Source organism: Seriola dumerili, unplaced genomic scaffold (assembly GCF_002260705.1).
Source record: "Seriola dumerili isolate Sdu_G_001 unplaced genomic scaffold, Sdu_1.0 BDQW01000025.1, whole genome shotgun sequence".
NCBI classification, from domain to species: Eukaryota; Metazoa; Chordata; class Actinopteri; order Carangiformes; family Carangidae; genus Seriola; species Seriola dumerili.
Genome location: NW_019174280.1, coordinates 4,941,486 through 4,964,278, shown reverse-complemented (window position 1 = coordinate 4,964,278; position 22,793 = coordinate 4,941,486). Strand labels below are relative to the sequence as shown.

Sequence of the window (22,793 nt, the reverse complement as noted above, 5' to 3'; positions counted from 1 at the left end):
GTTTGCTCTATAACAATGAATGGGGCTCTGATGCTGTGAGGCCATAACATGTTTGTGTAATTTCTAACATCAAAATGAGTATTTCATATCTTAAACTTTATGTCCAATTTAAAATCTAAATGAGACCAGTTAGAAGGTACACTACACAGCTACTGTAGATTATGGGGTTAGTGAGGTAATGCATTTCTCCCAGTGGCTCAAAGTAATTTGAACTATATAACTTCAGTAGCCTAACTGCTGAAAACAAGCCATTGGCTTTTTTTGCAAGTCTATATTTCCAGAGTATGTTTTTCTGCTGTATTAGTTCACCATTTGCACTCATGACCTCTTAATATGGGGGGTTAAATTAAAAAGTGCATTTTACCTTTTCAGTTGTCACTTATTCAATCAATATTTTAATGGAATACAGAACTGTTGACATAGAACTAAGTCACGTTATTTCCTGATGCATTAGTGTTGATGAAGACTTAAAAAAAAAGTAATAAATTGATTCACTTGAACTCAATAACAACTCTGTTTGATTATCACTTCACTGACAAAAGCTCTACAAATTAGATAGATAGGTAGATACTTTACTTATCCCCTAGGGGAAATTCATGTGTCCATTAGCTCATTGTTGATTATAATAATAACAGTTAATAATGATAAACAATTATAATTAGATTAGTCCACTTCCTGTGGCTGAGGTGTTGTTTAGCCTGATGGCAGTGGGAACAAAGGATCTCCTGAACCTCTCTGTTCTGCAGCGCAGTGAGATGAGACATTGCTGCACCTGTAGCTGCTTCTCTGTTCTGCCAGAATGTTGTGGAGAGGATGGTTGGTATTGTCCAAGATGGCCTCCATCTTACATTGCATGCGTCTTTCCGCAACAGTCTTGAGTGAGTCCAGACTCCTGCCAAGCACAGACCTAACCTTTTTGATCAGCTTGTCCAGTCTCCTTGTGTTCATGTCAGACATGCTGCTGCAGCATTAAAAAAGTACACTGGCCACCACTGACTGATAAAACATTCAGCATTTCACTGCAGATGTCAAAGGACCTGAGCCTTCTGAGGAAAAAATATACAATAGCTGTGTCATCGGAGTATTTCTGGATGTGGCAGGACTCAGAGTTGTATTTAAAGTCAGCCGTATACATAGTGAACAGGAACGGAGCCAGAACAGTTCCCTGTGGAGCCCCAGTGCCTACTCATCACTGTCCCTGAGACACAGTTCCCCAGCCTGACATACTGTGGTCGTCTTGTCAGGTAATCCACAATCCAGGACATGAAGCAGGGATCCACCCCCATCCCTTCCAGCTTGTCTTTAAGAATGGGGGGTTGGATGGTGTTAAATGCACTTGAGAAATCAAAGAACATAATCCTCATGTAACCACCTGGCTCATCCAAGTAAGAATGGGCCGGTGGAGCATGTAAAGGACGGCCATCATCCACTCCAATATGTTCTTTGTAGGTGAACTGTAGGGGGTCTAGTGCATGTTCAATCTGTGGCCTCAGAAGGTGGAGAAGCAGCCGCTCCAGGGTCTTCATGATGTATGATGTGAGGGCCACAGGTCTGTAGTCATTTATCTCAGCCGGTCGTCCTACTTTAGGGACCGGAACAAGACAGGATGTTTTCCACAGGACCGGGACCCTCCCTGTTTGAAGGCTTCAGTTAAAGAGCCTCTGGAGAGGCTCAGCCAGCTGGGCTGCACAGTCCTTCAACAGCCTCGGACGCACACCATCCGGGCCTAAAATTGCAATACGTCATGTCTAAACAAAAACAACTAGCAAAACCAAAAGCCATACTGTCAAAGATCTTGATCAGGGTCCTGTTACTTCGATTCATACAATCTTTAACCACGTAGTGCTTTGAAAAGCCGAAATAAGTCGTCAGCAGGTGATCACGTCGATTCCTCATCAAGTCGATTTTCGTTCAGACTCTCGGAAAGTTTGTCTCAAAACTCTGTGTGTGTAAAATGATGAGCACAAGACATCGAAAAGCACTGAGAGGTTTGATCTATACATTGACACAAAGCAGTGAAAGCAAAATAACTGAAGACTTTGACTTCATGCGTTCGAATGGTTTCCCAATCAGGGGGATTAGCTCAAATGGTAGAGCGCTCGCTTAGCATGCGAGAGGTAGCGGGATCGATGCCCGCATCCTCCAAATATTTCTTCTTTCTCCTCAACGATAACACATCTACAGCACTCTACCATGCTAAAACGTGTAACGTGGAACATCAAGGAGCAACAACTGTTACCGTCATATTTCAACATGGCAAAGAGAACCTGTGCCCCAAAGGGCAAGTTACATCAATGTCAAATATGTCCTCAGATGGAGCGATGCCAATGGTCATAATTACAGTAGTGTACTTATAAGATATATAACAGAATAAGTCAAGTATTGGAAGATTAAACAAAATACCTCCAGAAACACTGGCCCAGGACACAGCATGTCTGATGCAGTGTGTGTTCAGGGAAGACTACATACTTATTTATTTATTGTTATAAAGCAATAAATAAATAAATAAATGTCAGAGCAGTGTTAATTCAACTCTATGATAATATTGGAGGTTGTCGTTGGTGGTGTAACTACACAGGTCTAAACTGATGCTGCTGTAATATTTCTCATCTGTTGTACAACTGCTACCACAGGTCCATTTTTGCTTTTGACAGGACTTTCAATAAACTGTGAGACGTGTTTAAAAGCCCTTAAGAGCTTTTAGAAAGACTTCAAGTTAAGATTTTTTTTATGTCAAACTATAGTTACAAAGGTCAGGAGTGACTGTTTTGGTTCTTCTGACACTATTACAGAGCTACAACCATTCTGGAAAGATTTTATTTTTTTGTTCTGTGCACACAAATTTCTTTTTTGTGCCCACAAGATGTCCATAATAAAAGGATCATTGAGATCATGGAGATGAAACAGTTAATTGATTAATCGATTAGTTGATTGGCATGGAATTAATCGGCAGTTATTTTCTTTTTCTCTAATCATTTTCTATCAAAATGCCTAACATTTCATAGTTGCCCCTTATCAAAAGTAAGGAATTTACGTATTACTTTGTTTTAATTTCTTTGGATTTGGACTGTTAGTAAGCAATGTGAAGATGCCACTTTGTGTTTTAGTGAATAAGACAGACATTGTGTTAAAATAATTGTTACTGTAACTACAGTCTTACATTTGTGCACACAAGATGAAAAAAATATAATCTATCAGGACTTCAGAGGCTTCGTGCACCATGGCTCTGTAAATGGATGTAAGTGGCTGGGACTGGTTTACGTTGCTTTCCAGAAGAATATAAATGTTTGTGATTAATTGCAAATTACAAGTGCAAGCAATGCCAATTACCAACTGTGAGTTTAATTCATACATCAAATCATATTCAATAAAATCTGACAGGCAGAGAAATGAACACATGAAGAAAGTGAGCAGACGGTTTGTAGGGTTATTAAAACACCTATACAGAAACCAGTTTTATCATACATCAACATCAGTCGGCACTGGCAGTGAAAACCAAATCAAACAATGTTCAGCTATTTGAGTGTTTCTCCCCAAAATGAGCCTCAGTATTCCTGTCGTCTCATGTTCTTCCTCTACAGCGTTATCCTGTGATGAAGAGGTCAGCCAGCGTGGTTCGGTTTGGAAGCAGTGTCTGAACCAGTCAGCATGTGGAATAAGTCCCGGTGCTGTCCCTCTCTGGTTCGCATTCTGCTCCAAGTGACCAAAAGTTCAAGGTATCATTTTTTCACCAATGTCAGTGCAGAGTTACAGCAAGCAAAAGCAGCAGGGGAGCGTCCTGGCAGCAGATCTGAGTGGTGGAGGAGGAGTCTGTCTGCTTGCTGACTCATCTTCACCTCTTACATGAAGTCATCTGAATCGTAGCCATCCTGCAAACAACATGCAGTGAAGGACATCATCATAAGACTGCAGAAAACGGAATTTAATGTGGTGCTGTTGTTTCTGATCAACAGAAAAAGACCCGTCAGTGTCATATAAATTATTTTTTATGATTATTAGATGATAACAAATGAAAAATTCCAATGTGTTTATTATTTTTTGTAGTACTATAACTGTAAAAAATAAGTCATATAGAGAATTTATTAGATTTCCTGACTTTTCCTCTCTGTGAATCATGTTCCATAATAAATAGCACTGGACAAATAGTATGATTTCTCTTGGTTGGTTGACGTCCTCACCTCATTAGTCTTCATATTTTCATCCTTCATCAGTGACGTATAGTTCCTGAAGAGGGAGACCAAAACATACAGTAGGATTAAAAGAAATACCATGTGTATGCAGTGCAATCTTTTAAAAGTAGGATCATACATAATGAAAAAAAGAAATCCAAAACACTCCAGCCTACAGTGTCTCATTTTGACCATTCATTAATGTACCTGAGATCCTCCATCTCTTTTTTCCTCTTCTGCTCTTCCTTCTCTCTCCTCTTCTGTTCTTGGAGCTGAGCTTTCTTCTCGTTCCTCTCCTCTCTGTCTCTCAACTCTTTCTCTGCCGCCAGGTCGGGGAGGCGTTCTACTTTTGTTTTCTCCAGACGGTTTACGATCTCATTGATCTTCTTCTCCACCGCCACGATCTTCACCTGTGAGACACAGCACAGGCATCAAAGGCTTAAAACTGCTAGCAGAGGATAAATAAAACACTTGTGATGTGGAATACATGAAGTAGAGTGAGGACAATGTGCAGCAAATATGTTTTAAAACTTGTACTGAGATTCTATTGTTTTATTTTCCAGATGAGGCCGATCGCTCCCATTCATTTATGCAAATATGAAAATCAGAGTGAGATAATGCATTTCTTTAAACATGACACCTTCATTTAGCTCGATAAAAGTCTGTTACATCCTTATTACACTGTCTAACAGTTGAGTGTTTTTTATTTCAGTGCTGGTTTACTCGCCTCTTTCTGTCGATGGAAGCCGATCTGTCCTACATCCATGTCTCCGGTTTTCTTCAGGTTGGCCCACGGTGTGTAAACCACGTTGATGTTGTTCATCTTACAACCTGGCCGCACACAACACACAGGTTTCAGAGTAAAAACACTCAGCAGATCTAATGCACTTTGATCAGCTGTGGCTTGTTCTCAGATTCAGTGTTTGTGTTTCAGAAGGCAGATCTTTACCTTGGATGCTGTTGTTTTTCACTAGCTGCGCACAGTCTATCAGCACCTCTGGGGGAATATCATCTATGGCATGACCCTTGAAAACACACACACAGAGCAATCAACAGCGCCTGAGTGTGTGTGGTTGAGGGATAATGGACAGTTACCACACACAACACAAGCAGATGACAATGTACATCCTTCAATCAACCTCCTCATTCAAAACATTCAAACCGACCATGACCGCAGTTGTTGTGTCTGTTATGGGCCTGTGAAGCCGGGCTGCACCTAACAACTATATTCAATATCATTTCATCTGCTGATTATTTTCTAGATAAACTGCTGAATTGTTCGTTTTGTCCAACCCCCCCGGTGGATATTCAGTTTCTGTCACATTAGACAAAGAAAAGCAGCAAAATCCTCACAAATCAGAGGCAGGAACAAAAGAAGATTTAACGTGTTTGCCTTAAGAATTACTTCAATGATTAGCTAATGTCTCAATAGCTGATTATTACTCTGTGGATTGACTAACTGACTGACTGTTTCAACTCTAGTATAATTTCACAGGCAAAGAAGAAGTGCTGTAGATAGTGTGAGCCGTTATTACATTCCCAGTTGAAAGCAGCAGCAGCACATCCTGAAGGCAGCTCAGGGAAATGTCTACACTGTTCAAGCCATTAACTCTATAGAAAAGAGGTTCAAGCACAAAACACACCATCAGCTTGAGTATTGTGGTCACCTCCCTTGCATTCTTTCCCCACTACAGTGTTTTGCATTAGGTTATATGTAAAGTGGTCAAAGATCAAAGATTAAATAAGATGAAATGTAAATTATAGGATGTGCCACTTATATTGTTGTCAGGTATCAAAACCTGAATGTGTTCAAATCTTAGTATTTGAGGTTCATTGTCATTCACTGTGTTGGCTCCGTACCTTTGGCAACCTCAAGTAAACGTGAGCCGAGGACAGTTTGTCCACATGAAACCTGCAGATTGAGGGAAAAAAAGGCGTCAGTTGCGGTACAAAGAACAATGATGAGCACACAATTTGTCATTAGTGATAAAGCATAAAGCACAATGATGAACAGGATTTAACTATTGAAGTGATGATGGGTGACTGTGACAGGGCAGACTGTGTCCACTTTAATATTGTTATATTATTATTTTATTTTATAACAAACCTCTTATTGCCTGAAACTGAATTGTAATGCCACACAGTGCCAGGTTTACAGATAATTCCCAAACTATACCTGTAAACACTCTTTGGGACCGTTCAGCCACAGACTTTATTGTGTATTTGAGTCACTTTGCTGCACAAACCTCTAATTGAAAAGAAACGTTCAGATAAGACACGAATGTGTAATCTCACCAGATGTCTTCAGGCCATCCGTACTTGATAAGATCCTCATCTGATGACAAAAACAACCTTGAGTTAAAGTTAATGTGGCATAATTTGTGGCTATGTGAATACACATTGACTCGCCAAAATAATATAATGATCAGAGCACAAGTCACTGATTATAATAAAAGCATACAGCGTGAAGTGGATCTGTAATATAACGCTAACAATCTTACTTTCATACTTGTCCTTTCCCATGTAGATTGTGTAGGGAGGCTCCACCACTGACAGAAGAGGAATAATTGAGCGAAACAGTAATATTAGTTGGTACAAAACACAGAAAACACACAGACAAAAATCGCGTCAAATGAGAACTAAAACATACAGCTTTAAAGGTAACTGGCTAGCCAGGCTACAAGCTAACAGTGCTGCTTTGACTCCACTCACCGGCACTTGTGAAGTAAAACACCATTTTACGTGAATTAAAACTCCCCACTAAAAGATGAATAGAGTGAAGTTTGAAAGGTAACACGATAATTAGGAACACAACTTAATGTGATCAGCTCCGAGCGGACAGATCGTTGTTACTGTCAGCAGACTCTGTCTGTCACTTTTCGCATGTACGCGTTGACCCAGGAAGTACATGAGTCTGTCTTCAAAATAAAAGCTTGCCATTCAATACATTTGACACTGTCCAGAGTCATACTTTCAGGGGTTTACTCTGTATGTAGTTTCTATCTATATAATTTGATTAATCACTAATTAGTTTGAAATCTGCGCCACTGATGTACAGTATCAACTATGATGAGCCCCCCACCATCCAATTGGGGCTCTGGCTCTTGTAGAAATTGTGAAAATGCCCATCATTATTCACTGAAACCCAAGTTAACATATTCAAAAATTTTTTTTGTCTGTCAAGTTAATCAAAACCCAGCCATGTTGAGTTTTACAGCAATAGAAAACTGGGAAATAGCAAATTGATTTGAAAATGAGTGTAGAGTGTAAAGAATGAAAAGACTGATAAATCGCCATTTATGAAACAATGATCTTTTATTTTGAAGGCTAGGACCAGAAGGTCCGCTACGCTTTTACTGTGGTAACTCAATTACGTTTCCGGAATTTCCGTTTCCGGAAGGCTGGCGCGGGTTATTCAAAACACACAGAAGAAACGCGGGCAGGAGAAGCAGGAGAACCGCCACAAACTACTCTACACTTTATATCAGTATTTATCGCTTTATGTAGCGCGACAGAAACGTGTTCGGTAAGAAAACTGATATGTGTTTTACGGTTGTGTGTGTTTGATACTTTACTTGTTTCTCTCCCGAATGTCGTATTCAACGTAACGTTAAATGAAGAAAGGTCTATTTACGAACTATAAAACAAACAAATATCACTACTCAGAAAAAAATGCCGGTCTTATTTTATGTTTAGGCATCTATTAATTGATATCGGCACCTCAGCTAATTTGTATTGGAGAAAAAAGACGCCTTTGCATAAGGTTCTTCATCCCGCCAATTACCCATTCTTCGCCACTTTTGCTCTTAAATAAGCGCTAAGCTAACCTAAGCTGACATTCATGTCGAGTAAATTCACATTTTTGCCCATGGAAGATTAAATTGGATGTTTCAGTCATTTCAGTCATGACGTTAATTTGTGAGTCCATCAGTCACCTTGCAGATATAAAGGTCTGGAGGTATTATTTTCGAGTTTGGCCTCCACACGCTCCATTCACTCTGTCACTAAGACATTCACGCCAAACTATTGCTGATAAATCATCACCAAAAAAAACAAAATGACTTAAAGATGCATTTAGGTCTGTGACCTTTTGTGACATCCATAAAAGGTCTTGTGGCACTGCTTACTGCGGCTGTAATTGTTACAAAAGCATTAGATCTCACTTTCATAAGAGGAAATGGAAATAAAACACTAGCACTCAGAAATGAATACTTCCTTCCTTCCTTCCGTCCTGGCAACAAGCATATTGATCATTTAAAATCTGTATTTGGTAAATGTTTTGCCTTCAATTTACCATCCAGTAGAGAGATGCAAATAGAGGCAAATTTCAAGTTTTCTTACAACCAATATTGCAGTAAATTGTGACATTAGAAATATGTTAGAGGATAAACATTTTCCTCCGTTTTCAGATGGTTGAAAACATTGCTGCTTGTACGTTAACAAGAGGGAGCAGCCCCTGAGCAGAAGAGTAATACTTCAAACTGAAATGCTTCAAGTTGCCTTGTCTTTTATGCTCACCCAGCAGACCTGATAATGTTCTGTGTGTAGGTTTGTGAAAATGATGCCCACCACTACACGGAAGAGAAAGCTCGCCTCTCTGGACTCTGACAGGTTTGTTAGAACATACTTAAAATGGCTGACTTCCTTATTTACTCTCAAAATGTACTATACACTCAGATACAACAAATTTCTATTCGTACAGATTTTGTCACAGATAGAAATGTGTCCATAGGAAAAATTATGGAAAACTATCAAGTAGTGAATCCTTAGAGTTCCTGATTTAAGTTCACCAAATTTAGACACTAGTATGTAAAAAATTCAAAAAATATTAAGCTTTGCTGACAAACAATTGAACTTATTAATATACTGTGTGTCCCCATGAGATTAATACAGTTCCATGTTACATATTTTCAAATCTAACAAGAGGTTTTCATCTGGTAAAATCTAATAAAAGTTGTGTTGGATCTATGGCGCTATTTCTCATACTCATACATGTTACTCAAACACCAGTCACCCAGCCAAGAAGGGGGAGAGAAAGGAGATGTCCCCCCTGAAGAGGAGGTCCCAGAGAAATCCCCATCAGTCTCCAACCAAAAAGAAGCCTGCTGGGCGTCTGGACAAGGAGAACTGTCCTTCACCGCAGAAATCCCCACGTAGACCAGCAGGTAGGGTGGACTGGTGAAAGGCAAGCTTGCCGTTCAGATGATGTGGTTCTCTGACGTTTGAGAAAGATGGATTCTGGACAGGAAGTGTTATTAAACCTCAACAGTTACAGAGACATACTGCAAATGATAATTTTCCCCCACACCCGTACTTGCTTTCACCATCTGTATCTATCTATATTCCTTTTTTTCTAGTCTCTCCGGCCAAATCGCCTCGTAAACCCACCGTCGTTACAAGCTCCTTCTATGGCAAGAACAAGCCAATCTATCTCACTCCGCTAGAGAGGAAGGCGATAAAGGAGTCTCTGCCTTCCCCTCCTCCTCTTCCATCACCTCCCTCCCAGGCAAAAAATCCAGAAAGGAAGAACAAGAAGAATTTAAAAGGAGGCAGAAAGCCGAGAAAGGTGTCTGCAGGATCTAGTAATGCGAGGAAGATGGTTATGAAAAGCTTTTCGACATCCACGAAGACGATCAAGCTGTCAAAACCTAACAGCAGGTTTGTTTCCACTTCCAGTCATTTTTTGGACATCAAAGGTTTTTACATTTTTTTTTTTATCACGATCTTTAATCTAGCTTTCTTATTGTTGCATTATTTACTTCAACAGTGTCACTGCTCAACCAGCACCTACCACAACTGCTGCTCCCGCCAGTAGCATCAAACCAACAGAGTCCAAAAAGGCAATCACCATCACTTTCAGCAGCCGGAAGCCCAAACCGAAGATATTTGTTGGAGCTGCTTTCTTCGGTACAGGGAAAAAACCTATGTCCATGTACAAGAAATCTGCGCCAAAGTCTTTGACAAGGCCAGCTTCAGTTCAGGAGAAAAAGAAAGCTGCGCTGCCACAAACGAAGAGTGAGAAAACTACGCAGCCGCAGCAGCCGCCTGCTCTGGTGATGAACCAACAACATAAACATCCTCAAGAGGTGAGTAGAACCACTGTGTTCATGTGTTTACACTTTGTTGGTAACAAGCAAAAAAAGCACTGGTCCCTCATTTGTGATGGAGATTTGTTATTTAATCAAGGTATAAATAACACAAAGAGTTGTTACCAGATCTGTGAGGCAGCAGTGAAGACACAAGCACAACTCAAAGTGGCAAATTGCAAACTGGCTCACTCTGGAGCTTTTACTGTGGTATTTGTCCAGATGTGTGTGTTTTTTTTTCTTTTTTTTTTTTGATACGATCTTTTCCTGGTCGTTTCCTGCAGACTGCTGTCCAGCCAGTCGTGGCAGAAGAGAAGCAGCAGGGCACCAAACAGAGAGCAAAGTTTGATCCGACAGACTGGATGGACTGTATTGACGAAGAGCCTAAAACTCCACAGCCATTCAGGTGATTTGCTATTATATAAAAGTTTAGCTGCCCCCAGTTTGTATTTTTTCACCCAATTTGAAAGGAAATTGTTGCATTTCCACACATTTCTGAAAGTTTAATTTGACAAGTGTAAAGGTTTGGGTGCAATTTTGTATATATTCTTTGTATATCTTTTTGCAAACAAAAATTATTGCTAATTTTTCTTTCTTTTTCTTTAAACTTTTAATGTAAGTGCAAATGCTGCTATTGTTCCAGATAATAAACAAACATCTTCTTCCCTCAGCTCACCTAAAGTCTTGGCAGAGAAACATGGGATTACCAAGCAGCTGATGGTTGTGCTGACAAGGACCCCATCACCAAGCTCTGCAGCTGCAGCCTCATCCACCACTCCTCGGGTACAGCAGTAGTTTATATCCACATATTCAGACATTCTTGCACCGGATCTTTTGCTGGCCGTCGATATGTTTAAAACTTCAGTGCAGTTGTTAATCATTACCAGAAATTTGTTATTGATTTTTAACAGTGTTAAAAAAAAAAAACAAAAAAAAAACTTGATTTTCTACATTTTTAGAATTTCTGCTGCCGTTTCTCATAATATCAAACTCAACTTTTCCCAGGATGGTTCTCTGGCAGACGGGGGCTCTGAGCCTGTCTTTGACCTGAGTGATATAAGTCCAACCAACGCTGCCTCCAGCCCCCCCAAAGGTATCCACAGTAAAACAGTCCCAACACATCAGCCCACACCAACACTTAAAAAAATTCTGACACCTTCCTTGCTTTCGTCTGAGACTGTTTCAAAGGCTCCTGTAAGGTTTTATTTAAAATGCATTTTAAAATGTTTGTTTTTTTAATCTCCACAGAATCTGCAGCAGTGTATCCCATCTTTGGCTCCGCCGCCAAGAGGTGAGACTTTTTAGTCCACACTTTTTCCCACTTAAATCTTTATTGGAAAAAGATTCGCAACAACAAACAATGACAGCAACAACAACAACAACAAAACCTTTGGGGAAATTCATATTTTTATAATCCATGCAGCTCTGTTTCAAACAGTTTCCCAAAACAGTTGTTTTGTGACATTTCCAAAGATTTCTGTAACTAAATCATTTCTCATCTTTGGAATAAAGGAACCGATCAGATTTTTTTCTTGAATTCCCTCCGTGAATTGGTGGAGGTTTGGTGTATTTTCCAATTATCAGTGCTTTAATTCAAAAATTCAGCACGGCACAAAAAGAGATTTGTGTGTGACACAACATGAGAAGAAGTTGCTGTATTTCCAGCATGTACAGAGCTAAAGCTTTGAGAGCTTTGGCTGCAGCAGATGGTGGAAAAGCTGATGGAAACAATCCTCCAACAGGAAAGACAAAACACCAGGATAATAGAAAGTAGGAGGATGAGCTATTGAGTTTTGCCTGTTAGAAACACGAGCACTAATGACAACACTCACACACAGATGGCACTAATCAACTGTTACTTTTTATGGAATCAGGATTAAGTTAAGTAATCGGTAACAAGTTTATAAATATGGATGATGAACAGACACAGGTTGCAGTTTTGATTTGATTACCATGTTGATGTCCTTCGATACCATGTTTTTTTTTGTTTTGTTTTGTATGTAACACTAATGCTCTCGTGTTGTTTGTCCTGCAGGTTAAAGAACGCTGCTCTGCGGCCTCCAGTGTCCAGCAGCACCCCGTCTGGCCCCAAAACACACAAATCACTGCAGACTCCTCCTCCTTCAGCTAAAGAGCGAAGTGCTCGCAGGAGGAAAGAGAAGCAGGATGGCGACCAACTCATTATCGTATGTTAATGTTTTACATTATATTGTTATATTTTGGTTCATACTTGAGCCCAACATGTTGGACACGACATTTTTAAAGGCAGATGCAGTCATTTTGTATTAAAGCTGGTTCGTTTTTCAGTCCAATATTAAGTATACTGATACAATACTGTAACTTTTTTTTTTCATGCCACCTACAGTACATACAAAAAGTAAGATCGTACAAGGAGAAGGTAGAAATTAGTAAGTCACACCAGGTTTGGGATTTTGTTGGTTAATGTTCATGTGTGTGCTGAGTGTATTTTTCTCTGTACTTCACCGTCAGGATGCAGGTCAGAAACAGTTTGGAGCAACAACCTGCAGCTCATGTGGGATGGTGTACAGCGCAGACAATCCAGAGGACAATTTCCAACACACCCAGTTCCACCAGCGCTTTCTCGACTCCATCAAATTTGTGGTAAACTTTCCTCCTTCCTTCTCTCTGAACTCGCTCGTATAGGCGGCAGACGCGTTTAATTCATGAAGTTATTCACAATTTAATGTAGATCTGATAGTGCTACTTGTTTGAATTGATTGTGCAGAGAACCATAACTTCAAATAGAATAACAAAGCAAATGTTCAACCTGAGTTGAACATGTTAATGAAAGAAAATTCGAAATAGGTTTTGAAAACCTTATTTAATGCCCTTTTAGTCTCTAAAACAGTGGAACAATTAATAGTTTACTCTTTATTCTTTTATCCAACAAATGTAAGTTTACTAGAAAAAAACCCAACTTGTTTTCATCCCCAAAACATTTTTCCTTTTGCCACTGTACTGCTGTGATGACTTGTTTCTATCTGAAGTGGTTTGGTATTTTCCGGAGATCTTCTGCCAAGGCTGCTGGCATCAGTTTGTTTCATGGGGAGGTGAGTTTGTTATGAGTTTTTGGCTTCTAACTGCAGCTTCTTCTCTCTGTTGTATTTCCAGGGTTGGAAGAAGGAGCGGGTGGTGGCTGAGTTCTGGGATGGGAAAATTCTCCTGGTGATGCCAGACGATCCAAAATACGCCATCAAAAAGGTGAGAGTCTGTACGCTGGATGTACCCCAGCTTATTTCTTATTGTGTGTGTTTGCATGTTTTGTATGTTTGTCACTAATAATCAACAAAAAACGTGTGAGAATATATAAGTCAACTATTCAAATCCATCACTGTACATAAGTATGTGTTTTACTTGAGAGGGTGTCATTTCATGTGGATTATACTTGATACACAAGTGATGCATGAATTGCGAAGGTGTTTTGTTTTTAAATAGCTTGTTCTTTAATATTGATTTCCATGCACTTCCCCTGCTTGTGTGTTTGCTTTCAGGCTGAGGATGTGCGTCGTGTAGCGGACAACGAGCTGGGTTTCCAGCAGGTGACTCTGAGCAGACCCACACAGGCCAAGACCTACCTGTTCATCAACACGGAGCGACTGGTGGTGGGATGTCTCGTCGCTGAACCCATACGACAGGTGGGGCTGAAGATCTTAATAGTTGTTCCTAATCTTGTTTGTTCAGTGTCTATTACTGATACAAATTTTATTTATTTTTTTTTGTCCCTAACAGGCTTACAGAGTCCTTGAGCAGCCAGATCGACACAAGGATATGACCAAGGACGACTTCATGGAGCGACACAGAGCCTGGTGCTGCTCCACTGTCCCAGAACAAGCTCTGTGTGGGATCAGTCGGATCTGGGTCTTCAGCCTGGCCAGACGGCAGGGCATCGCCACCCGCATGCTGGACACCGTCAGGTACAACGTCACACTGACACTTGCTGTCTTCTGTTTTGTCTGTACAAATTAGCATGTTTTCAGCCTCAACTTTTCTTTTTTTTGGGGGGGGGATTTTTACTTTTCAGTTTAAACGAGGAACAGTGAGAACACAGTTAAAGATTAGAAAACGTTATGTGTATCAGACTCAAAGGATCTTTTCAAAGAATGTTTCTGCCTTAAAGTTCTTCATTAGCAGTGAGCTCAGTCCTCACTTTGGAAGCTTTATCTTGTAAAAGCGAAGCATACCTACAGACTTCTTCCCCTCCTGTTAAGAGCATCATACAGCTAAAAAGACTACAGCAAAGCCTCACACCGATTTCTGATTGCTTTCAAACATGTTGATGGTGTTTCTGTCTTTTCGTCTTAGGAGCACCTTCATGTACGGCAGTCATCTAACCAAGGAGGAAATCGCCTTCTCTGACCCGACACCTGACGGCAAACTGTTTGCAACCAAGTACAGCAACACACCAGCCTTCCTAGTTTACAACTTCATCGCATGAAGTTTGGAAAGAATTTAAAACAAGGATTAACGCTACAGTTCAGCCTGTTAAATCAGTAATGTAAATCCTGCACATTAACAGATCCGTTGGATTGTCTTTCATATGCAAAACAGTAATGTTCAGGTTGGTGTTAGTTGGTACTGAAAAGTGTGTCTAAGCTTCACTTGCATAATTATTGTGCGTTCTAATCAGGATACAGTAGGCTTAGTGTTTTTTTTTTTTTTTGTTTGTTTCACCTATGACTTGGTATTTATACTCAGTGCTGCCCATTTTACTGTTGAATGTTGTGTGTATAATGGCAGTGTTTTCAGATGTTTATATTTTACTTAAGGATCTTAAATCTGGAGAGATAATATTTCACATTTCTGAATATACACACATAGCTAGCTTTGATTCATGTTGTCTTTTGCATCAAAGAAAACTGAAGCCTCCTTTTAAAACTTTAATTCAAAAGTTCTGTTTTTTTTTTTTTCTTGATTCGAGGTTTTCAGGCGTCTTTGAAGGGAAAATATGTTTATAGACACTGACCTGTTGAAAGGTGGATACCACCGTTGTTTTTATTGGCATTCAGCTTTGTAAATAGATTTAATAAACCTGTTGCCTTTGTTTTATGAACCTAGACTTGATTCTTGAAAATGTATCTAATTATTGCAGGAGCATTTCTATTAGAGCATATTCTCCATTTCAGATCATGTTTGTTCGGCTGTGTAAACTTCCAAGGCTCTGCCAGTGCGCTACATATTTTTATTGGCTTACAAGCAAACGTCCTCTGCTAAAGAAGACCATGTGATACAGTTGAAACAAGCAGGTTAGTGGGCCTTTGAGTGGAGATTTCAGTTTCCACGGTAAATCCACTAACCTGCTTGTTTCGACTGTATCACAGTCATCAGCAGATGACGTTTGCTGGAATGTCACTAATCAAATTATGTAGCACTGCTTAGAACAGAAAGTTTGAAGATCTACAGCTCCAGAACAAATGAGTAGGTGGTTGTTTTGACAACTCCACGAAACACTTAAAATACTACAGCCACAGATACATCAGTGAAATAGAATTTGCAAGACATTAAAAAAAGAAAACAAAAGCACAGGTTGTGGGATTTTACTCTAATTTAGTGACAAAAATTCAAGTTTGACCAAGAGAATTTTACCAAAGATTGAAGGTAGAAAGATATTTAGAAAAAACTTCAAGAGAAAGTGACAAGAAATGAAAGTAAAAAAAACAAACAAAAACATTTACACAACAAAAGTGGACAGTACAGGAGAGAAAAGACAACATACAAAGATGTACAGTAGAGATTACAGCCAGCCTCTGGTGCTCCATCAACTGACACTTTCACCTGTCACTCAGCTGTAGTTTTTTTTTTTTCTAAATTAGAACCAAAAAATCTCCCAAACAAACTGGAAAATAGGAAAACACGGGCAGGGGATTCCCTCAATATAAATCTTTGACGAAAATTCTGAATTAGCCGTGTAAATCAGTCGATAACAATCACCTCAGCAGGTGTTTTCTCCAGCGGGGCGTTGCTCTCTAAAGCCTGGACGATCTGGGCGGCTGAGGGTCTCTTCTTGGGGTCTTCCTCTGTGCAGAGACAGAAGAGCTCCACCATCCTCCTGTACGAGCCGCCCAGAGCCTCGGTATCCAGCGCCGGCCTCGTCCCCAACCTCTCGTAGTACGCGTCCTCATCAAAACTCACCTCCACCGAGTCCTCTGAAACACAAACGGTAATACTGGTCTCAATGTAGGTTTTTGCTTTGTCCCCAATCAAACTGCCTTATTCTGTTTTTACAGGAATTAAGAGCTGTACGGTGGTACTTTTAAGTTTTTTTTTTTTTTAGCTTGTGAATCCTGAAAAATTAAGCAATGTGACACATTATCACTGGTCTTAGTGAAGACATGAGCTGTCACCAGTTTAAGAGTCGTTTTTCTTCCTCACAATGTTTGATTTGAAAGATTCTCAGAGGTTGAAGGAGGTGAACGTGTCCAGTATTTCACAAGGAAAACTAAGAGGAAATGTCAGGATCTAATAAACAATTTTGTTCTGTTGTTTTATCTCACCTGAATTAATGACCACCTCTGCAAAAATCTATTTAAACAAGAAGCATTACACACTTTTATACAATAGACCACTTACTATCAGGGGCAAAGAGATGCTACATCACACAACAAATGCCATATATTTAAGAGTTGTGGCTATTGTTTAGGCTCCACATACTCAATAGGTGCACTCTAGTCCAATTTATGTTTTTGATTGAATATTCTCAAACTGGACTCATCATCCAAAGATTACACCAAAACTTATTTTGACCTTTAGCACTCACATGTCGCATTTTACATTTCAGAATGAAGCCAAGAGTTTGAGAGTAGAATACGCCTCAGTTTCATCATTAGTACACGTTACACCTAGGGCTACAAATAACAATTTTCTTCTTTGAACAGTTTGCCAATTATTTTCTCAGTCAATCAGTTGGTGTAGGAAATAAAAAATAAAATCACTGAACAAATGCAGATCACAATTATCTCAAAGCTCGAGGTGACGTGTTCAAACGTCTTGTTTTGTCTCAACAGACCAAAACACAAAATTACCAGATTAAGACAAACGGCAATACAGTATCTAACATTTGAGAGGCTGAAACCAAAGTTTTTGCATTTATTCGATTATCAAACAGTTGCAGATTAATTTTCTGTCCATGAAATAATTCATCAATTTATGGTTTCGGGTCTAATTACAAGCAAATGTAAAGGGTGTAAATTTCAGTGCTTTCAATGTGTGTCTCACCTTCATCTTCCTCATCGTCGTCACCCTCCAGCATCTCCAGATGAGGCATAGCCAGTGTCATCATCTCCCACAGAGTCAGACCGTAGGCGAAGATGTCAGCCTTGTCGCTGATCTCTCCTCCCTCCTCCAGAGCCTCCTTTGGCTTCCACGGCTCTGTGCCGATATAGTCCGCCTTTGGATCTGACACTGAAGAGAATATAAACATCTTTAATAAAACTCAAATTGGACTGGACAACAATTTAAGTACAAAACAAACATTCAGGTCATCTGTGCTGCCGCAATGGCTTCACCCAAAATTACATTATTTCTAAAAATACAAAGCTTGTGATCTTCGGTCCTGTTGACAATTGCTAGAAAGGAAGATCCAGAAGTTTGCAATTAGTTTAAATTAAACCTGATGGGAAAGACCCCACTGGCAGATGAAATGTACAGTATGTACAAGACGAGACAAAGCATGAAAGACTGAAGAATTTATGTTTCTGCTTGGGCAGAGAAACAAAGTAAATCAGCTGCTGTAAACAGTCGTCTCTATCCAAACTTTCTCTGCCAATTCTGTGCTTTAATCCATGATTAATCCCACTTGTGTCCACACACACACACACACACACACACACACACGCACGCACACACACACACACACACTGCATATTCTCTCCATTTACACACACACACACTGCATATTCTCTCCATTAGTTGTTTGATCTATAAAACATCACAGTCTCCTGCAGACCAAGGTAATGTCATCAAATGCTTTGTTTTGTCCAACCCACGGCCCAAAATCCAAAGATATTCACTGTACGGCTAAAACAAGAAAAAACAACCAATTTTCTCACGAGAGGCTGAGACCTAAAGTGAAGTTTTAGTGACTTCTGCTTGAAAAGATTTTGATCATCAAAATAGTTGCAGATTCATTAAACATTAGAGGCCCATTATGACTCGTCTGTGGTAAAATGGATGTGATGCTGTTTATGTGATGACACATTTATCGTAGAGTTGATCAATTCCACACTGGTTGGTTATGTGAAATCCTGAACTAATGAGGAAATGTTAGTTTGAAGTACTTTATGCATCAATATCCTGTTTTTAGTAAATGCTGCATCAGAGGAACAAACGACAGCATGTTTTATAGCACAAAAATTATCCAATTTTAATAATCATTCCATTTTTAATGATTTATTTGTCTCAAACAATGTGCCGTAAAATGCAATGTTGCATACACTTAAAGGCTATGTTAAAAGACCAGTTTACGATGAAGAATAACTATTAACATTTCCAGACTTTTTCAAATTCAATGGCAAAGGACCCTAGATAATACAGTTTATTGTTTTTGAGATGTTCCTGAGCCCACTATCCCTTTCCCCAACCATCACACTGAGTACAGTGCTGTATATTCAAATCAAAGCTACTTGCTTCCTTTTATCATGCGTGCCATGACTGAAAAAAGTCATTACCTCTCATGTTCTCATCCAGCTGCAGAGACACACCAACGTCACAGATCTTGACGGTCTCAAAGTCGCCTTTAATGACCACGTTACAGGACTTCATGTCGCCGTGCAGCAGCTTCTTCTCATTGTGAAGATACTGTAGAGGAAAACATACAAAGCCTTCCTGTTACTCCTGTGTTTGTTTTGTTTGACCATCATCAATTCTAAAATTAAATTAAAAGATGGCTAATGTTGAGGAGACAAGATTTGGACATAATAATTTCAAAAAATAGTGGGTCTTTGTTTATGTTTTCCCATTTCCCATTTATTTTGTTTGGTAATCATATTATAGATATTAAACAATTCATTTTTCATCCTGTGCTGAACTGATTATGTGTGAATAATAACTTGAAAAACTGACTGATGAAACTGTTGCACTACAGGACTATATTAAAATACAGATTGGTGCAGGTTTTAGGTACAGTTCCTTTCATTCACATATAAAAGCGAAGCTGGTGTAGGAATCCTGTTTACTGAAGTTTTCTGAGCTGCTGACTCTGTCTTTGTCAGGTAATTCCTATCTTTTTATTTTCTGTATTTAACCTCCAAACACATGCAAATCAAACAGGTGGCAGACAACTATATTTTATCAGATTTTTCACTTTCAGGATACTGGAGAATAATTAACAAATAGGACAAGGGATTCATATTTTCTAAAGACTGAAATTAAAAAACGAGTGATGTGGACACTAATTTATGATAAGTAATCATATTTCAAAACACAGAGGCACAAGAATGAATTGAATCCTGCTACAATTTCACTCAGTTGCCAGTTTTTTAGGTGCACCTGGCTAAAATGCAGTGTAATAAGGCAGGTTGACAATAAATCCTCCATGAAGGTTATAATGGTTAGTTTTTTTTATAGTTCTGAGGTGCTGATTTAACTTTATGGTCATTTTGGAGGCTGTAGTTTGAGGTGCAGTTGAGGTATATTGCATCTGTATTTATATCCATGAGAATATTTGATGCAGATATGACACGTTAACACCAGGGAGAACAGAGTCCATGATTTACCTGCAGACCACGAGCCACATGCAGCGCCACTTTTTCTATGTTGGCTGCAGGGAAAGCTTTGAGGCCGTCCTCTCTCCTCTTCTCTATGAGGTCATTGAGGGACTGCTCTCCTCCATACTCCATGGCCAGACACTTGGAGCCGTCTTTGGCCGTGGCGAAGGCACGGAAACCTTGATGTTGGGATATGGATGTAAAATTAACAACAGAGAATGTAACACAATATCATAAGTAAACTGAGTATGACACGACAAAATAAAAATGATGTGAAGCCTGCTGTTACTTCCACTCAAACTGAGTCTTAATAAGTGAACAATGAGGTGACAATTACTTGTATTTTCTCTGCATCGTGAAACATTTACAAAACTTAACTTCTTAGGTGCCCGAGAAATAACAGTGTCATTGGAAATGCATTACTTAACACCTTTCTTTCCTCCTCCCAGGAATCCATGCGTTAATCACCTCCTTGGTTTTCCTCAGTTTTCTGTGTGAACGCCTCACCACCCTTCTCTATTGCTGATTAAAAACACGTCTTACCAACAATGTTTGGATGATTGATTCCCTTCAGGACCTTTGCCTCCTCGTTCAGGCGCTTCTGGTAAACAGCCACCTGCTTCGATGCACATTTGCTGTTGATCTTCTTCACAGCCCAGGGAGATGCATTCAGCTTCTCCATTCTGAAATTATTTGTTCAACAATACTTTGTTATGGTGCATTGTTCTAATCTATTTATACACAGACATGAAAACATTCCATATGCAATAGCCTGAAAAAAAAGTCACTATATTTAATGAAATGTAAAATTTCTGAGGCTGTCTTCTTCTTCCCACAGTATTCTTCTAGGGAAATACACAATGCAAGCAGGGCCCCAATTAATAATTATTTTTATGATCAAATTTTGGCACCATTTGTTAAAACTGTCATAAAATCAATAATCAAATTAGTTCAGGATTAATTTTCTGTCTGCTGGATAACCGATTAGTCGAGTAATCAATGCAGCTCTGAATACAAGCAAACAGGGAACATGGTAATAGTAAAAGCTGCAACTGTTTCCTGTGGATCATCTACATGCAAAATTTGCTAGAGACCCTGCTGGATATTTTAAGTTCTCCTCTGCCTGGTATGTGCATGTCCCTATGACCAAGGACACATTAAACTGGCATAATTTTGAATACAGAGGGAAAATGAGGAGCTATATTGTAAGTGAAGTGTAAACCGAACCGGAGAAGTGTAATCAGAGAGGACAACAAACCTGTTCATGAGGTAAACATTGACTCCAGTCCCACACCCCAACTTCTTCATGAAAGGTGAAGCAGGGATGGTGATGGGGGTGCCTCCGTTGCTTCCGAAGCGCTTCACTCGGGCGGTTTTAGGGGTCTTGAATGCACCCTCGTCGGTGCATGTGTTAGAGGCCATTCTGTCAATGAAAAACAAAATAGTTAAAATGGAACAACACATATTAGAATACGGTTAATAACCTAAACTCGACTATTCTGTGCAGCGCTTAATTAACTGAGCAACACTATCGATTGCTGACTGGATTAACTGGCTGTCTTACACTATAAGGTGATTTAATTTGGAAAAGTTAGTATTTAAAGTAGTGTTTGCTGTATATGATATAAGCCGAATTAAAATCTGAAGTCTACTTGGTGTATAGAAAGTTGTCTTTGTCTGTGCCTGCTTAAAACGACAATAAACCGCATGATTTTGAAGGGAACCTGGCTTAATGACGCCCAATAATTGCGTTGTGAAGTAAAATATAACGTTAACGAGTAATAAGCTGAAAATCTTGTGGCAATTAAAATTGAAAACGACAACAACTCTAAGATATGTTGTTCGTCAACAATATAGCACTATTCAGTCAATACTTAACCAACGGCAGAGACACAGTAGCAACCAACATTTATGTCACTCGTAAATTCAGCTTTGACGCTAAAACATTTGCCGAGTTACTGGAGTTAACGTGTCGACAATTCGTCTCAAGTTGTCTTTGTTGTGTTTTGAGTCAGATAAATCTATAATTTAGTCAAAAACGGAGACGTTACCTGCTTTTCTTTCACCGTCACAACAAAACTTCTGCAGCTAACCCGCGCCGAACATTCAAACTGCTGCGGAGCACACAGTACGGATGCCGCAGAGGGACAAACCAAACGCAAGTCGTTTGTAAAAGACGACGGCAGGTCACAAACTTCATGACAATTTGTTTTTGTTTTTTCACACTTTAAAGACTTTAAAGTTTTATTGTTGATATAAAAAGGACACAATGTTACTTTAAAGATATTACTTGTTAAATCAATCACAGTTGTAGTGCAGCTATTTCACCAGCTGAGGTCAGTCACGTTATAAAAATCCTGTAACAAAAACTCCCCCTATCCATTTCAGGTGCAGGTGCCTATATTCCTGACAAAATGTGTGACAGGTTGCAAGTTAGATTCATTTTCATCAGTGATTGCATATCAATGATCAGTTAGTCAGGAGATCAATCATACAACAAATCAATATCAAATAAAGAGAACAGAAAGATACTCAAGGAACAATAGAATAACATAACCTGATGGCCAGACTGACCTTATGAGGCCCCAGGACAAAGACTTGTTATTTAGCCCGTACTGACCCCCACTGTACATGACAATTTCATTATTTCTGCTGCCTTGCACATAGGTTGAGTCATTAGTTTTATGAGTGAAATACACCACCTTAACGAGACAGCAACACTGTGCTGCACTGCATCTATGCTTTCTGAAAACCAATTTAAAACTTGTCATAGACTAGTGATTATTAAAAGCTCTTACCCCACATCAGTTACATGT

At 39.4% G+C, this 22,793-nt stretch overlaps 3 protein-coding genes and 1 non-coding gene across 4 annotated transcripts; 2 read left to right on the top strand and 2 right to left on the bottom strand.

The window, feature by feature from the left end:
* Positions 1–2,072: 2,072 nt before the first annotated feature.
* Positions 2,073–2,145, top strand: trnaa-agc. The gene has a single exon. It is a non-coding gene; the product is annotated as a tRNA-Ala (tRNA).
* A 1,632-nt stretch (positions 2,146–3,777) lies between these two features.
* On the bottom strand, positions 3,778–7,063 carry ccdc25 (coiled-coil domain containing 25). The gene is made up of 9 exons (XM_022737979.1): positions 6,882–7,063; positions 6,671–6,718; positions 6,465–6,504; positions 6,030–6,081; positions 5,119–5,194; positions 4,897–5,000; positions 4,377–4,579; positions 4,179–4,224; positions 3,778–3,869 (listed from the first exon to the last, which is right to left on the bottom strand). The coding sequence occupies exons 1-9, from the start codon at positions 6,904–6,906 to the stop codon at positions 3,840–3,842; spliced, it is 624 nt and encodes a 207-aa protein (XP_022593700.1). The 5' UTR covers positions 6,907–7,063; the 3' UTR covers positions 3,778–3,839.
* A 572-nt stretch (positions 7,064–7,635) lies between these two features.
* Positions 7,636–15,941, top strand: esco2 (establishment of sister chromatid cohesion N-acetyltransferase 2). The gene is made up of 15 exons (XM_022737986.1): positions 7,636–7,695; positions 8,718–8,780; positions 9,180–9,334; positions 9,527–9,827; positions 9,937–10,255; positions 10,540–10,661; positions 10,927–11,038; positions 11,261–11,348; positions 11,504–11,546; positions 12,291–12,441; positions 12,746–12,877; positions 13,388–13,477; positions 13,768–13,911; positions 14,006–14,190; positions 14,579–15,941. Exons 2-15 carry the CDS (start codon positions 8,728–8,730, stop codon positions 14,709–14,711), a joined length of 2,028 nt encoding a protein of 675 aa, XP_022593707.1. The 5' UTR covers positions 7,636–7,695; positions 8,718–8,727; the 3' UTR covers positions 14,712–15,941.
* Positions 14,938–22,111, bottom strand: pbk (PDZ binding kinase). Its single transcript, XM_022737987.1, has 7 exons — positions 22,029–22,111; positions 21,236–21,400; positions 20,521–20,660; positions 19,987–20,156; positions 18,940–19,069; positions 17,489–17,674; positions 14,938–16,419 (listed from the first exon to the last, which is right to left on the bottom strand). Exons 2-7 carry the CDS (start codon positions 21,397–21,399, stop codon positions 16,187–16,189), a joined length of 1,023 nt encoding a protein of 340 aa, XP_022593708.1. The 5' UTR covers position 21,400; positions 22,029–22,111; the 3' UTR covers positions 14,938–16,186.
* Between the last annotated feature and the right edge of the window lie 682 nt (positions 22,112–22,793).